The 18,623-nt window shown below is 42.7% G+C and overlaps 1 protein-coding gene across 1 annotated transcript in view; it reads left to right on the top strand.

Moving 5' to 3' along the window:
• The window catches only part of LOC110503384 (calsyntenin-2), a 488,175-nt gene that overhangs the window by 328,844 nt on the left and 140,708 nt on the right, over positions 1–18,623 (top strand). The window contains exon 3 of the mRNA XM_036962198.1: positions 1,235–1,430. Within this exon, the coding sequence (XP_036818093.1) occupies positions 1,235–1,430 (196 nt within the window). The remainder of the gene's footprint in view (positions 1–1,234; positions 1,431–18,623) is intronic.

The raw sequence follows: 18,623 nt of genomic DNA, 5'->3' as shown, positions 1-18,623 counted from the left end.
GCTTTGTCCAACCTCTCTCTCTCTCTCTCTCTCTCTCTCCCCCCTTCTCTCTCTCACTCTCTTTCTTCTCTCTCATTCTCTTTCTCTCCTCCTTTCCTTCTATCTCATTCTCTCTCCCTCTCTCTCTCTCTCTCTCTTTTTTCAATCTCTCTCACTCTCCCCTGTGGACAAATTGTAATTTCAGCACTTCCTCTGTAGGAGATGAGACATTTTGCTCTTTTGTTTTGGTCTGCCTCATTGTGTAGCTTTGTAAAATGATTTGCTGTTCCCTCATTGTCTCTCAAACGAACCAGGGTGACTTTGAGAGGTAGTATTTTTGTTTTTTTTATCAAGTTTTTCGTTACTAAGTTGTTGATTGTTTGTACGGTCTGGAGTAACAATGCGTGATGGGAGTGAGCGGCAGACTGTGGGCGGGCTGGTTTGTCCTTGGCATCTTCAGGAGAGTGATTTGTTGTTGAATGAGTGAGTTTGTTACTCCGGTTCCAGAGAGGGTGACTTTGTGGGTGACTCCGCAGTGGATTCATATTGTTGTTGTTATTGTTGTTTCTCTGCCTGCTCAAAAATTTAACCGAAACCTTCCAGGGAATTGGAATGATCAGAGGTATTCTTTACAGTGCTCAACTGATTATATGAGCCCAATGCACATGCTGTTAAAAACGATGTCTCCTCAGATGAGTCTGAATAAGACTTCCTGGGGTTTGGTTGAGAAACCATGTCTCCTCAGATGAGTCTGAATAAGACTTCCTGGGGTTTGGTTGAGAAACGATGTCTCCTCAGATGAGTCTGAATAAGACTTCCTGGGGTTTGGTTGAGAAACGATGTCTCCTCAGATGAGTCTGAATAAGACTTCCTGGGGTTTGGTTGAGAAACGATGTCTCCTCATCTGAGTCTGAATAAGACTTCCTGGGGTTTGGTTGAGAAACGATGTCTACTCAGATGAGTCTGAATAAGACTTCCTGGAGTTTGGTTGAGAAACGATGTCTCCTCATCTGAGTCTGAATAAGACTTCCTGGGGTTTGGTTGAGAAACGATGTCTCCTCAGATGAGTCTGAATAAGACTTCCTGGAGTTTGGTTGAGAAACGATGTCTCCTCAGATGAGTCTGAATAAGACTTCCTGGGGTTTGATTGAGAAACGATGTCTCCTCAGATGAGTCTGAACTCTCACATACAGAAACCAACACACCCTAACCTGTCTCCCCTCCTCTCCCTGTCTTTCTCTCTCTCTCTTTTCAGGGGAGATCTGTGCATTTAAGATCCATGGTCTGGAGGCACCGTTCGAGGCAGTGGTGCTGAACGGGACGTCTGGTGAGGGCCAGCTGAGGGCCAGGGGCCTGGTGGATTGTGAGCTTCAGAAGGAGTACACCTTTATCATTCAGGCCCATGACTGTGGAGCAGGACCCGGGGGCACCGGGGGGAAGAAGTCACACAAGTGAGTTTGAAAGGCAGGATGTTTTTTTGTCTGTTTGTCTTCATGAATCATATGGATTCAATACTATGCTCCCTGCAACACTGCACTCTGAAGCCAAGCCTACTGTAATCAAATAACGTTGCTGCCTACTATCAGGCAGTAAGGAGGCTGTTACTAAGCGAGTGAGTGAGCGAGTGAGTGAGCGAGTGAGTGAGCGATTGAATGAGCGAGTGAGTGAGTGAGTGAGTGCAGGAGGAGTGGGTGAGTGTGTGAGGGAGAGCAGCAGGAGGAGTGTGTGAGTGAGTGTATGAGTGAGTGTGTGAGTGAGTGTGTGAGGGAGTGAGGGAGTGAGGGAGTGAGTGAGGGAGTGAGTGGGGGAGAGCAGGAGGAGTGTGTGTGGTTGAGACGGTGATGCAGCAGAGGCAGCTGAGTCACGGAGACAAAGCAGCAGGCATGTTGTAGGTAGACCATTTAGATTGGTCATTATGGAGACACTCCTTATTCCATTAAACATATAAACCAGCTAGAACTGATGTAACGGTGACAAAGCAGCACGCATGTTGTAGGTAGACCATTTAGATTGGTCATTATGGAGACACTCCTTATTCCATTAAACATATAAACCCGCTAGAACTGATGTAACGGTGACAAAGTATTTGAAAACAACTGTAGGCCACTACAGCTCTTTAGATACATTTTCTCAGAGGTGGTTTAAAGTAAACGGAATTTTAATGTCGACTTTTCTTATGGATAACCGTATCAAGCGAAGGGTTTTACTCGTGCTCAGTTCTAGGGTCTTGAGCGCTGCGTGAGTGGACATTTGAAATGGAAGTTATGGGAAAAAGTCCACAATGAAAATGCCATTAAATGTGTAGAATGATATGGTACATTTACATCTGTTGGCCATCAAGTAGGCTATTCAAAACTATGCCAATGTAGGCTACTGTAACCTACCATTTGAGACAATAAATATATACTGAAATGACGATTTCACTGGAGTCATTGCATGCCAATTTGAGCCACTTGTGTAGCCTACCTGGAGCTGGCAAACAGATGTAATAAATAGCCTATAACTCAGGTTGTTGTTAAAGCCTTGAGTTATTATGCCATTGTTAATGGCCATTTTTACTTAATTAAATTAAAAGTTTTCAATTATGATCATGGTCACAGCTCTATCACAAATGCATCATTCTCCACATTTATTTTCAGGTTCACTGTAGACTTTTCCCTGAAATGAGATGTCGGCCTATCAGGGCTATAGGCTACCTGCATCTAGCTCAGCAAACCATGGCAAAGTTCATTGGCAATTATAAACCCAGATTTTAGTCATTAGCCTATGCCTATTGAATTAACAAGTCAGTCTCACAAATAGGCCATTTATAAATGTTTGTAGTCTTGACATCTGGAAGATCCTACTTGCTCACATACGCTTTTTCACTTCTGCCCACACTTTTTCTATAGGGTTGAGGGCTTTGTGATGGACACTCCAGTACCTTGACTTTGTTGTCCTTAAGCCATTTTGCCACAAGTTGGAAGTATGCTTGGGGTAATTGTCCATTTGGAAGACCCATTTGCAACCAAGCTTTAACTTCCTGACTGATGTCTTGAGATGTTGCTTCAATATATCCACATAATTGTCCTGGCCCATGATGCCATCTACTTTGTGAAGTGCACCAGTCCCTCCTGCAGCAAAGCACCCCTACAACATGATGCTGCCACCCCCGTGCTTCACGGTTGGGATGATGTTCTTTGGCTTGCAAGCCTCCCCCTTTTTCCTCCAAACATAATGATGTTCATTATCGCCAAACAGTTATATTTTTGTTTCATCAGACCAGAGGATATTTCTCCAAAAAGTACGATCTTTGTCCCCATGTTCAGTTGCAAACCGTAGTCTGGGTTTTTTATGGCAGTTTTGGAGCAGAGGCTTTTTCTTGCTGAGCGGCCTTTCAGGTTCTGTAGAAATAGGACTCGTTTTACTGTGGATATAGATACTTTTGTACCTGTTTCCACCAGCATCTTCACAAGGTTTTTTGTTTCTTCCTGAGCGGTATGACGGATCATTGGTCTAATTATTTTTATACTTGCATACTATTGTTTGTACAGATGAACGTGGTACCTTCGGGTGTTTGGAAATTGCTCCCAAGTATGAACCAGACTTTTGGAGGTCTATAATTTTTTTCTGAGGTCTTGGCTGATTTCTTTTGATTTTCACATGATGTCAAGCAAAGAGGCACTGAGTTTGAAGGTATATCTTGAAATAGATCCACAAGTACACCTCCAATTGACTCAAATGTTGTCAATTAGCCTATCAGAAGCTTCTAAAGCCATTGTCTGAAATTTTCCAAGCTGTTTAAAGGCACAGTCAACTTAGTCTTTGTAAACTTCTGACCCACTGGAATTGTGATACAATGAATTATAAGTTAAATAATTTGTCTGTTAACAATTGTTGGAAAAATTACTTGTGTCATGCACAAAGTAGATGTCCTAACCGACTTGCCAAAACTATACTTTGTTAAAAATAAATTTGTGTAGGGGTTGAAAAACAAGTTTTATTGACTCCAACCTAAGTGTATGTAAACTTTCGACTTCAACTGTATATCAGATGTGTACCACAGGAATGACTAAAACATACTTTTTACTTTTCTTTTCATGTTGGTAACCAGTTTATAATAGTAATAAGGCACCTCAGGGGTTTGTGGTGTATGGCCAATATACCATGGCTAAGGGCTATGTCCTAAGACCATTCCTTAGCCTTGGTATATTGGCCATATACCACACCTCCTCTGGCCTTAATGCTTAATCATAGCAGTCCAAACAAGTTAAATCGACATCCATTGATGGAAAATGATCTAGAGAGTTTAATGAGGCTGATTTATCTTATCTTGCAACATTTTCTTCATCTGGAAATAAATATTATAGGCTTCTTAGCCTACGTCGCTAAAAATTATGTTGTTATTCCTTCTTTATTCGCTCGATAATGTAATGGAAAAACGCTTTATTGGATAAATGTGGCATCTTTTGCTGCAAGCATTTTTTGTGGGGCTAGTTTTTAGGCCTTGTGGGAGGCTTTTCAGAGGTCATTTCAGAGGTCATTTGGAAACACATTTTAGCTAGACCTGGAAACCCTGGTGTTTCAGCAGTGTAGGATGAAAACAGCCAGTAAACTATTTTAAAGTGGTGCATTGATGAAAACGATTCAACACACCTATGAACTAAGGTGTCCTCTGAAATTGCTTTCTCCACGGTCTCTTATGACTGTGTCATTTCCACTCTGTGTGTATCTCTCCTCACTCTCTTGCTGCTCACACCTTTCACCTTCCTCAGCGGGAGCTCACACAGAAAACTATCATCTTCTACAGACACACACACACACACACACACACACACACACACACACACACACACACACACACACACACACACACACCAGGCCTTGAATTATAGCAGCAGGTGTGTGCAGGGGCGCAACTTTCACTGGGGACAGGGGGTTATGTCCCCCTCATATTATGAAATTGCATTTTTGTCCCCCCCAGTTTTATCATTGGAACGTGATACAAAACGAGGCAACGGTGTGCTTTAGGACCAAGCAGACGTCTCCGAGCGGTCGGTCAGGCTGTTCGGAGTGTTTCTCCAGCAACATTAAAAAAAAAGTTTTAAAAAATGTCCCCCCCACTTCTAAAACTAAAGTTTTGCCCCTGGGTGTGTGAATGAGTAGGTACACGTCATCCAGGTTATCCCTGATTGTGGGACGTATGAAGTAACACAACTAAATGTAAACATACATTCTGTGACACAGGTTCTGTGTGAGCATTCAGAGGAGACAGTCTTAGCTTCAATAGCCTGTCCTTCGCGGGCGTTCCTTATCTTGTCTGTTGGCCATTTCAGGGACCCGGACGAGCGGAGAGGAGAGCGTCAGTCAGCGTGGCTCTCAGATTTCAAGATTTAATAAATCCCTGCCAACGGCTCAGCCCAAATAACACGTGACATGTCAGCTCCGCCGAAGGAGAGCAGTCAAGAAAATGACACAGTAAAGAGAACAGGCGACGGGATCAGAGGTGACACAGGGACCGTGGAGCTTTCACTTTATTCATCCCTCTCTCCCACTCTAACTCCCTCTCTTCTGGTGTAGCCATCCTCTGCCTCATATTCTTTAGTGTTTTTAGCTGATTCTGCATTTTGTCTCGTTGTCTTTGTCTCTTTTCTTGTCGTCCTGACCTCTCTCTCTCTTTCACTGTTGTCTAACATCACATTACCTATATCATACCTACAGTGCATTTGGAAAGTATTCAGACCCTTGACTTTTTCCACATTTTGTTATGTTACAGCCTTATTCTAAAATGGTATAAATAAAAAAGTCCTCATTAATCTACACACAATACCCCATAATGACAAAGTGAAAACAGGTTTTTAGAAGTGTTTGCAAACATTAGTATTCAGACCTTTGCTTTGAGACTCGAAATTGAGCTCAGGTGCATCCTGTTTCCATTGAGCATCCTTGAGATGTTTCTACAACTTGGAGTCCACCTGTGGTAAATTCAATTGATTGGACATGATTTGAAAAGACCTGTCTATATAAGGTCCCACAGTTGACAGTTGATGTCAGAGCAAAAACCAAGCCATGAGGTCAAAGGAATTGTCCTTAGAGGCACAGATCTGGGGAAGGGTACCAAAAAAACTCTGCAGCATTGAAGGTCCCCCTGAACCCAACTGAGCAATCGTGCGAGAAGGGCCTTGGTCAGGAAGGTGACCAGGAACCCAATGGTCACTCTGACAGAGCTCCAGAGTTCCTCTGTGGAGATGGGAAAACCTTCCAGAAGGATAACTATCTCTGCAGCACTCCACCAATCAAGCCTTTATGATAGAGTTGCCAGACGGAAACCACTCCTCAGTAAAACGCACATGGAGTTTACCAAAGGCACCTAAAGGACTCTCAGACCATGAGAAACAAGATTCTCTGGTCTGATGAAACCAATATTGAACTCTTTGGCCTGAATGCCAAGCATCACGTCTGGAGGAAACCTGGCACTATCCATATGGTGAATCATGGTGGTGGCATCATCATGCTGTGGGGATGTTTTTCAGCTGCATGGACTGGAAGACTAGTCAGGATCGAGGGAAAGATGAACGGAGAAAAGTACCAAGAGATCCTTGATGAAAACCTGCTCCAGAGCGCTCAGGAACTCAGACTGGGGTGAAGGTTCACCTTCCAACAGGACAGCGACCCTAAGCACACAGCCAAGACAACACAGGAGTGGTTCGGGTATCTGAATGTCCTTGAGTGGTCCAGCCAGAGCCTTGACTTGAACACGATCAAACATCTCTGGAGAAACCTGAAAATAGCTGTGCAGCGACGCTCCCCATCCAACCTGACAGAGCTTGATAGGATCTTCAGAGAAGAATGGGAGAACCTCCTCAAATACAGGTCTGCCAACCTTGAAGCATCATGGGGCAACAGGATAGCCTACTGGTTAGAGCGTTGAGCTAGTAACCGAAAGGTTGCAAGTTCCATTCCCCGAGCTGACAAGGTACAAATCTGTCGTTCTGCCCCTGAACAGGCACTTAACCCACTGTTTTTAGGCCATCATTGAAAATAAGAATTTGTTCTTAACTGACTTGCCTAGTTAAATAAAGATCAAATAAATAAAAAATAGCTAAGAAGACTCGGCTGTAATCACTGCTCAGTACTTTGCTTCAACAAAGTACTGAATAAATGGTCTGAATACTTAGGTAAATTTGATATTTCCAAACATTTCTAAAAACTGATTTTGTTTGTCATTATTGGGTACTGTTTGTATATTAATGAGGGGGAAAACAAGTTTAATCTATTTTAAAATAAGGCTGTAACTGAACAAATTGTGGAAATTGAGTGGTCTGAATACTTTCCCAATACACGATGTATCCTATATATATATATCCTACCTACAGTACAGTATATCCTACCAAAATATATCCTATATATTAACTTTATATTTACTATATCGCCTCTATCGTATTGAGTAGTGTATGAGAAAGGCAAGAAAAGGAGAGAAAGTTCCACAATCTACATAAAATCATGTTTGCGTCTCTCTTTCTCTTATTCATTCCTCTCACTCTCTTTACCTTTGACTCCAATTCGAGGATATATTATAATCTTCTATGTGTTATTCATGTCATTCATAACACAACATTACTCTTAGGCCTTGAGTCATGTTATGCTGTGGTTAAATGTGTAATTGGCTCTCAATCAAAAAGATGTTGAATGCTTTCACAGTTGTCTCATTGAAAGGTACAGTGAGCCTTGAAAACAATGATTATCACCCTGAACCACTCGGTTACATTACCACTTTATCATGGGTGTATTGTAACTCACATTGTATGTACTGTTACTCACATTTTATTATGTATTGTAAATTTAAGTTATGTACAGTACCAGTCAAAAGTTTGTACGACACCTACTCATTCAAGGGTTTTTCTTTTTTTTTACTAATTTCTACATTATAGAATAATAGTGAAGACATCAAAACGATGAAATAACACGTATGGAATCTAGCAGTAACCATAAAAGTGTTAAACAAATCAAAATATAATTTCTACATTGAATTCCAAGAGTGTGCAAAGCTGTCATCAAGGCAAAGGGTAGCTACTTTGAAGAATTTCAAATGTAAAATATATTTTGATTTGTTTAACACTTTTTTGGTTAAACATGATTCCATATGAGTGATTTTATAGTTTTGATGTCATCACTATTATTCTACAATGTAGAAAAAAGTAAAAATAAAGAAAAACCCTGGAATGACTAGGTGTGTCCAAACTTCTGGCTGGTACAGTAACTTAAATCACTATGGCAACAAATAAGGTTTATCGCCGTTGACTACCAGTGAGTCATATCAATAGATTGTCCCACTGAACAATAACTCCGAATCAGAGCACTTTATTCTGAAAATACAACCTTTATTCTCCGAATTTAACCATGCGTGATGAAATGTTTTTAATATACTGCTTTTTAAATCCTAATGAAATAGTAATGCGAATGCATGATTAGTTCTGAGTCACAGCACCACCACATTGATGCCAAATGTGTGTACCCAGACATAAATATAAGTATTTCTAAGTTGATGTCATAATTCATTTATACTCCTCTCACTTCCTGTGTGAAAGTGTCACATTCTTTAATTTCCTCATCTCTCCCCATCAGCGGTGAGTGGTAGATTTATTACATGGTTTAAGTGCTGGAGGGCTGTTGTAGGAGGTTTACTACAAGTGTTTCTGGGTTAAGTGCCCCGGTCAGTGACGGTAGTTGCAGCTTATCTAGGATGTTAACCCCTGACTTCCTGGTTGTTCAGACTCCACAGAGACTCTCAGGGCTAATCTTGAAAAGTAATTCTAAAGCTGCCATGTTTCTGCCCATGCGGTGGTCGTCGTGAGACGGTTATTAAACTTGTCACTTGTGATTCTGAGAAGAACGTCTGTTCCTCATCTCCCTGCGCCAGAGGTTTGGGAACGACTAATTATCTCAACGGATGGCAGCACCTTCCCGCGGCTGAGAGGATCGACACAAACACACACACACACACACACACACACACACACACACACACAGGAAGACTCACTCAAATAAACACACACACATCCGCGCACACACACACAGACAGACACATACTGTGTAGCACAATTACAGTGGACCAGAAGTTTAGATTCACTAAGTTGACTGTGCCAATAAACAGCTTGGAAAATTCCAGAAAATTATGTCATGTCATTAGAAGGTTCTGATAATTCTGCTAATTGACATTATTTGAGTGAATTGGAGGTGTACCTGTGGATGTATTTCAAGGCCGACCTTCAACTCAGATCGTACTTTTTGGAGAAATGTCCTCTGGTCTGATGAAACAAAAATAGAACTGTTTGGCCATAATGACCATCGTTATGTTTGGAGGAAAAAGGGTGAGGCTTGCAAGCCAAAGAACACTATCCCAACCATGAAGCACGGGGGTGGCAGCATCAATTATGTGGATATATTGAAGCAACATCTCAAGACATCAGTCAGGAAGTTAAAGCTTGGTCGTGAATGAGCCTTCCAAATGGACAATGACCCCAAGCATACTTCCAAAGTTGTGGCAAAATGGCTTGACAACAAAGTCAAGGTATTGGAGTGGCCATCACAAAGCCCTGACCTCAATCACATAGAAAATGTGTTGGCAGAACTGAAGAAGCGTGTGTGAGCAAGGCGGCCTACAAACCTGACTCAGATACACCAGCTCTGTCAGGAGGAATGGGCCAAAATTCACCCAATTTATTGTTGGAAGCTTGTGGAAGGCTACCCGAAACGTTTGACCCAAGTTAAACAGTTTAAAGGCAGTGCTACCAAGTACTAATTGAGTGTATGTGAACTTCTGACCCACAAGGAATGTGATGAAAGAAATAAAGGTTGAAATAAACCATTCTCTCTACTATTTTTCTGACATTTCACATTCTTAAAATAAACTGGTGATCCTAACTGACCTAAGACATGGAATTTTAACTAGGATTAAATGTCAGGGATTATGAAAAACTGAGTTTAATTTGGTTATAGTGTATGTAATCTTCCGACTTCAACTGTACACACCGACACACATAAACATACCGAAAAACACACACACACAGTGGCACATACATACAGTGGCTTGCAAAAGTTTTCACCCCCTTAGCATTTTTCCTATTTTGTTGCCTTACAACCTGAAATTATTATTATTATTTTTTATTTTTTTACTTAAAATGTATTTGACCCCCCCTTTTTTCCCCAATTTCGTGGTATCCAATTGTTAGTAGTTACTATCTTGTCTCATCGCTACAACTCCCGTACGGGCTCGGGAGAGACGAAGGTCGCGAGCCATGCGTCCTCTGATACACAACCCAACCAAGCCGCACTGCTTCTTAAGACACCGCGGATCCATTCCGGAAGCCAGCCGCACCAATGTGTCGGAGGAAACACAGTGCACCTAGCGACCTGGACAGCATGCACTGCACTCGGCCCACCACAGGAGTCGCTAGTGCACAATGAGACAAGGATATCCCTACCGGCCAAACCCTCCCTAACCCGGATGACACTAGGCCAATTGTGTGTCGCCCCATGGGCCTCCCGGTCATGACCGGCTGCGACAGAGCCTGGGCTCGTGACCCAGAGTCTCTGGTGGCACAGCTAGCACTGCGATGCAGTGCCTTAGCCCACTGCGCCACTCGGGAGGCCTAAAATATATTTTTTTGGTGGGGTCGTATAATTTGATTTACACAAAATGCCTACCACTTTGAAAATGCAAAATGTTTTTTATTGTGAAAAAAACAACTAAGACAAAATAACAGAAAACTTGAGCGTGCATAGCTATTCAGAACTATTGTAGAGCCACCTTTTGCAGCAATTACAGCTGCAAGTGTCACGGTCGTTGAAAGAACTGGACCAAGGTGCAGCGTGGTGAGCGTACATATTATTTTAATTAGAAAAGACTCCGAACAAAACAATGAACACTACAAAACTAACCGTGAAGCTAAAGGCTATGTGCCATAAACAAAGTCAACTTCCCACAAAGACAGTAAGTATGGTTCTCAATCAGAAACAAAGATAGACAGCTGTCCCTGATTGAGAACCTTACCCGGCCAAAACATAGAAATACAAATAATAGAACATAGAATACCCACCCCAAATCACACCCTGACCAAACCAAATAGAGACATAAAAAGGATCTCAAAGGTCAGGGTGTGACAGTACCCCCCCCCCCCCCCCTCTCCACCACTGGCTCACCCCACTTTGGTGGCACCTCTGGTGCGGGGACCCTCATCGCGGGCCCCGGAATGGGGACTCCCGTAGTGGCGTTGCGGGCCCCGGACTGGGGACACTCGTAGTGGGGCCCGGACTGTGGACCCTCGTAGCGGGCCACGGACTGGGCACCCTCGCTGCGGGCCCCGGACTGGAGGCTGTCTCTGGAGGCTCCGGACTGGAGACCGTCTCTGGAGGCTCCGGACTGGAGACCGTCTCTGGAGGCTCCGGACTGGAGACCGTCTCTGGAGGCTCCGGACTGGAGACCGTCGCTGGATACTCCGGACTGGAGAACGTCGCTGGAGGCTCCAGACTGGAGAACGTCGCTGGAGGCTCCAGACTGGAGAACGTCACTGGAGGCTCCAGACTGGAGAACGTCACTGGAGGCTCCGGACTGGGGACCGTTGTTGTAGGCTTTGTGCCATGACTCCTCACTGGAGGCTTTGTGCCATGGATCATCACTGGAGGTTCGTGCCATGGATCATCACTGGAGGCTTCTTGCCATGGATTATCACTGGAGGCTTTGTTCCATGGATCATCACTGGAGGCTTCGTGCCATGGATCATCACTGGAGGCTTCTTGCCATGGATTATCACTGGAGGCTTCTTGCCATGGATCATCACTGGAGGCTTCGTGCCATGGATCACCACTGGAGGTTTCGTACCATGGATCACCACTGGAGGATTTTTGCCATGGATCACCACTGGAGGCTTTGTGCCATGGATCATCACTGGAGGCTTTGTGCCATGGATCATCACTGGAGTGGAGAAACATACACTGGGCTGTGGAGGCGCACTGGCGGTCTCGGTCGCCAAATCACACCCTGACCAAACCAAATAGAGACATAAAAAGGATCTCTATGGTCAGGGCGTGACAACAAGTCGCTTGGGGTATTTGTCTATAAGCTGGCACAACTAGCCAACGGGATTTTTGCCCATTCTTCAAGGCAAAACTGCTCCAGCTCCTTCAAGTTGGATGTGTTCCGCTGGTGTAGAGCAATCTTTAAGTCATACCACAGATTCTCAATTGGATTGAGGTCTGGGCTTTGACTAGGCCATTCCAAGACATGTCTATGTTTCCCCTTAAACCACTCAAAGGTTTCTTTAGCAGTATGCTTAGGGTCATTGTCCTGCTGGAAGGTGAACCTCCATCCCAGTCTCAAATCTCTGGAAGACTGAAACAGGTTTCCCTCAAGAATTTCCCTGTATTTAGCACCATCCATCATTCCTTCATTTCTGACCAGTTTCCCAGTCCCTGCTGATGAAAAACATCCCCACAGCATGATGCTGTGGATTCTCGGGGTGATGAGAGGTGTTGGGTTTTCACCAGACATCATGTTTTCCTTGATGGCCAAAAAGCTCAATTTTAGTCTCATCTGACCAGAGTACATTCTTCCATATGTTTGAGGAGTCTCCCACATGCCTTTTGGTGAACACCAAATGTGTTTACTTTTTTTTCTTTAAGCAATGGCTTTTTTTCTGGCCACTTTTCCGTAAAGCCCAGCTCTGTGACGTGTACGGCTTGAAGTGGTCCTATGGACAGATACTCCAGTCTCAGCTGTGGAGCTTTGCAGCTCCTTCAGGGTTACCTTCGGTCTCTTTTTTGCCTCTCTGATTATTGCCCTCTTTTCCTGGTCCGTGAGTTTTGGTGGGCGGCCCTCTCTTGGTAAGTTTGTTGTGGTGCTATATTCTTTCTATTTTTAAATAATAGATGTAATAGGTGTTCCGTGGAATGTTCAAAGTTTCTGATATTTTTTTTAGAACCCAATCCTGATCTGTACTTCTCCACAACTTTATCCCTGACCTGTTTGGACATCTCCTTGGTCTTCATGGTGCCGCTTGCTTGGTGGTTCCCCTTGCTTAGTGGTGTTGCAGACACTGGGGCCTTTAAGAACAGGTGTATGTATACTGAGATCATGTGACAGATCATGTGACACTTAGATTGCACACAGGTGGACTTTATTTAACTAATGTGACTTCTGAAGGTAATTGGTTGCACCAGATCTTATTTAGGGGCTTCATAGCAAAGGGGGTGAATACATATGCACACACCACTTTTCTGTTTTTTTTATCAGTTATTTTTTGCAATTCACTTCACCAATTTGGATTGTTTTGTGTATGTCCATTACCTGAAATACAAATAAAAATCAATTTAAATTACACGTCGAAACGCAACAAAATAGTAAAAACGCCAAGAGGGATGAATCCTTTTGCAAGGCACTGTACCTACATACACATACCGACACACGCACACACACTCTCACATAAGCGATTGTAAGCAAAGAGCTGTCACTCATTAGTATAAGCTGTCATGATGCATTGTGATATTCAGTGCCTTCAGAAAGTATTCATGCCCCTTGATTTTTTCCACATTTTGTTGTTACAGCCTGAACTCATAACAGATTACATATGTTTTTTTCTCACCCATCTACACACAATACCCCATAATGACAAATTGAAAACATGTTTTGAGAAAGTTATTCAAATTTATTGAAAATGAAATACAGAAATACCATTTACATTAGTATTCACATCAATGAGTCAATACATTGTAGAAGCACTTTTGGCAGCGATTACAGTTGTGAGTCGTTCTGGGTAAGTCTCTAAGAGCTTTCCACACCTGGATTGTGCAGCATTTGCCCATTATTCTTGTCAAAATTCTTCAAGCTTTGTCAAATTGGTTGTTGATCATTACTATACAATCATTTAAAAGTCAAGTATATTTAAGTCAAACCTGTAACTCAGCCACTCAAAAACATTCACTGTTTTCTTGGTAAGCAACACCACTGTAGATGTGGCTAGTGTTTCAGCTTGTTGTCTTGCTGAAAGTTGAATTCATCTCCCAGTTTCTGGTGGAAAGCAGACTGAACCAGGTTTTCCTCTTGGATTGTGCCTGTGCTTAGCACCATTTAATTTATTTTTTTCCTGAAAAACTCCCCCAGTCCATAACGATATCAAGCATACCCGTAACATGATGCAGCCACTACTATGCTTGAAAATATGGAGAGTAATACTCAGCAATGTGTTGTATTGGATTTACCCCAAACATAATACTTTGTATTCAAGACCAAACTAATTTTTTTTTCAGTATTACTTTAGTGCCTTATTACAAACAAGATACATGTTTTGGAATATTTGTATTCTGTACAGGCTTTCTTCTTTTCACTCTGTCATTTAAGTTAGTATTGTGAAGTAACTACAATGTTGTTGATTAAACCTCAGTTTTCTCCTATCACAGCCATTAAACTGTGTAATTGTTTAAATGTCGCCATTGGCCTTCCTCTGGAAACTGAGTTAGTAAGGACGCCTGTATCTTTGTAGTGACTGGGTGTATGTATACACTGAGTTAGGAAGGAGGCCTGTATCTTTGTAGTGACTGGGTGTATTGATACACTGAGTTAGGAAGGAGGCCTGTATCTTTGTAGTGACTGGGTGTATTGATACACTGAGTTAGGAAGGACGCCTGTATCGTTGTAGTGACTGGGTGTATTGATACACTGAGTTAGGAAGGACGCCTGTATATTTGTAGTGACTGGGTGTATTGATACACTGAGTTAGGAAGGACGCCTGTATATTTGTAGTGACTGGGTGTATTGATACACTGAGTTAGGAAGGACGCCTGTATATTTGTAGTGACTGGGTGTATTGATACACTGAGTTAGGAAGGACGCCTGTATCTTTGTAGTGACTGGGTGTATTGATACACTGAGTTAGGAAGGAGGCCTGTATCTTTGTAGTGACTGGGTGTATTAATACACTGAGTTAGGAAGGACGCCTGTATCCTTGTAGTGACTGGGTGTATTGATACACTGAGTTAGGAAGGAGGCCTGTATCTTTGTAGTGACTGGGTGTATTGAGGCGCCATCCAAAGTGTTAATAATAACTTCACAATGCTCAAAGGGATATTCAATGTCTGCTTTTTTAACCAATAGGTACCCTTCTTCTTAGCGAGGCATTGGAAAACCTCCCTGGTATTTGAATCTGTGTTTGAAATTCACTGCTCGACTGAGAGACCTTACAGATAATTGTACTATATGTGTGGGGTAATAGTCATTAAATAATATGTAATAGTCATTAAAAAAAGGGTGATCAAATGAAGGTCCTACACCTGTCGTATCTGACACGTGTCATGGTGGAAGCACTACCCTAGGTGTCTGCTAAGGGGGAGAGGAAAGAGCCCCAACGCCAGGCCTAAAAAAGACTAGGATTACCCTGTCATATATAGATACACCTTCCTTTGGATCGGAATGGATTGGTCTACGTATTGTCATGTAGCCTACAAGATCCTCTTGTGTTCTGTCTTTATTCGATAATACAGATAGTTTTGATAGAGATTTTCTACACACCTTGGTCATTTGGATCCAGTTGTGTCTTTTTAGGTTGCCCCTTGTCTATTCTAGATCATTTTCATCAGCTTTGTGTTGTGTTGTATCCAAGGAGCAGAGAGCATGGCTTGAGGCTGGAGCTGGTGTGGCACCATGCCCACTGAACTCACAAGCGCGCACACACACACACACACACACACACACAAGAGTACACACACACACACTCTCTCTCTCTCTCTCTCTCTCTCTCTCTCTCTCTCTCTCTCTCTCTCTCTCTCTCATAACCCTCACTGGCACTGGAGAGTGAAAGGAAGCCAGGCATCTGTTTTCAACCAGATGTGTTCCTGTGCCACTCTCCCTCCCACCCTCCACCTCACCCTTATCCCATCAACCATCCCTCCCTCCAATCCCCAGTGGGGTGTAACATATGTTTGGCCCCGTCCAGAGAGGGGGGGTTATGAGAGAGACACATTAATATGACAGGTCAAGCTGCAGAGGGATTTACAGCTTACCACTGGTGCTGGATTTACAGCTTACCACTGGTGCTACATACAGTACTGGCTGGCTGTGGCACTGTTACTGCTGAGGCTAGCACTTAGCAGTACCCTGTTGTCATGACTTTACTTTCACTAATCTGATGACTGTTATTTATCGAATCAACTAACTATGTTTAATTTTTACCTGATTAAATTAATCATGTAACAATTAACTCATTAGGATTTTGTGGCACCATGAGAGAGGTTGTTTAAAGAGTTACCGTCTTCCGAATTAAACACTAAAGGTCTTTACCTATCACATCCATAAAACAGTCAACGTATTAAATCATAACCTCTTATCATATCATCATTCTGAACAGTCGTAACGTCATGCATCTTCAAAAACCCCAGCCTTACTCATGAATCAGTACTACACAAATTGGTTTAATTATGTATTTACTAGCTAACTAAATAATAACACAGAATAAACATTCACACTTAACACATGAGTAAAAGGTCCCTAATGGACTGACAACATATGGTGGCTTGTTACACAGAAAATGAGAGAGGGGAGGGAGAGATAGGGAGAAATTTTATATCATTGATATACTTTAGAACTATTCTCACAGTAATCATAGACTTTGCACACGAACCTCCGCACATGTGGAATAAGAAATCATGAATGTATTTACATGTGAGTGCCTTTGTTCGCTGCTTATCTCTGTCAGAACCAGCCCTCCTTAGGAAGGGTGATGGGTTGGCCTTTCAGCACCATGCTTGTAAGGCTCTGATTGTCCAAAAGGGTCCGGTCCCGTCTCTTCTACTGTTGTTCACTCTGGAAGATGCTCCTGGGAAGATACAGTGGTTCCGCCTTTAAAAGTTGCGAGCTTGCACCGCGGGACGTAGAGGTACACAGCGCCATTGCTCCAGACCACCACAAGGGGGAGTTAGAGCACTCATTATGCATTTGGGTTCCAAGGTTTTTATATGACCAATCATATCGAGTGGTTCCAATGACGAATTTTGACACGAGTCACCCGTCCCTGGGTGAAGATGATTGAAAAAATGTACAATTGAGAGGAATATGTTAGTTAATGTAGAGACAAACGTTTGTGCATATTTCTTTGTCATAAAGTTAATTTATGAAAATCGCTATTTAGCAAGTTATCTGACTAGCTAACATTAGCCAGCTAGCTAGTTTTGGGAGAATGAATTTGTAATTTGTGTTGTTTGATGTTTTAGGGACTTCTGAGAGAACCAGCAGAAGAATCTAGCTTGCTAAAGTATTTACTGCAATTGAATGTACAATTGTGTAAGCTTGTCTTGCAATACAGCTGAAGTAACATAGCTAACTATATACTTGCTTATTGTGTAGTGGAGGAAAACATATCTGTATGCCTATGGATGTGTAGCTATGTGTAGCCGATCTGTGTATGAACCCTAAAATGTTTGGTATGAATATTAGTTCAGAACCTATCTATGAACCTCAGCTATCTTAGTTGTGGTATCAACTTCAAGTCTGAATGGCATTAATGAAGTCTATGTGTAACTGGTGTGAAATGGCTAACTAGTTAGTGGGGTGCACGCTAATAGCATTTCAATCGGTGACGTCACTCGCTCTGAGACCTTGAAGTAGATGTTCCCCTTGCTCTGCAAAAGCCACAGCTTTTGTGGAGCGATGGGTAACGATGCTTCAAGGGTGTCTGTCAATGTGTGCAGAGGGTCCCTGGTTCGAGCCCAGGGGTGAGGAGAGGGACGGAAGCTATACTGTTACATATGGATAGAGTAGAATATAATAACTTTATTGCGCCAAGGATGCAAGTCCTATTTACATGTGCTGTAGTTATTACCACACATGAGATTCCCACATTGTAGCCTGTACATTGAATATATTCACTGATCATGTACTCTTCCTTGGCAAATAAACTGGAACAATAGTGCGAGCCCATAGCAAATGAATGGAATTGAACGTTAGCAGAGCCTGTTTTGACTGGAGTGATGCTTAGAATTCCATTAAAAATGTATCCCTTTTTATTTTACCACTTCAATCGGTTAGTCGGACGAAACTGGAAAAAAACTACTTATGCAGAAAGTAAACATCCGCACCTCGATGGTGTGAACTGATCTCATGTCTGTGTAATGAAAAAGTAGGGAAAAAATACAATCTTCTGACTATTTCTGCATAAGGGAGGGTGGCTCGTACCACAGCAGAGGGTCCCTGGCTTGCACCAGGGACCCTCTGCACCCATCAACAACAGCCACCCTCAAAACATCGAGCCACGCCCTTGCAGAGCAAGGGGAACAACTACTTCAAGGTCTCAGAGCAAGTGAAGTCACTGATTGAAATGCTATTAGCGCGCACCCCCCTAAATAGCTAGCCATTTTACACCGGTTACACCAGACTTGAAAAAAAAATGTACACAGTGAGATTTTTGGCGAAATAGACCGGCATGCCTTTCCATAGGAAAACAATGGGGGGAGCTCAGCGTTCCAAGGGCAAAATGTATTTTGGGGCTAGCTTTTGATAACAACTGAGCTAGCTCCCCAGGCTTACATAATTAGAAAGAGGAGATTCTCATGATTAAAATGGCGTCCGACTTGAAAATAATCTAAATATACACTTTGCGAGAAATTTGGCGAAATAGACA

Source organism: Oncorhynchus mykiss, chromosome 24 (assembly GCF_013265735.2).
Source record: "Oncorhynchus mykiss isolate Arlee chromosome 24, USDA_OmykA_1.1, whole genome shotgun sequence".
NCBI lineage: Eukaryota > Metazoa > Chordata > Actinopteri > Salmoniformes > Salmonidae > Oncorhynchus > Oncorhynchus mykiss.
The sequence above is the reverse complement of the archived record's forward strand: the minus strand, read 5'-3'. Positions and strand labels throughout refer to the sequence as shown.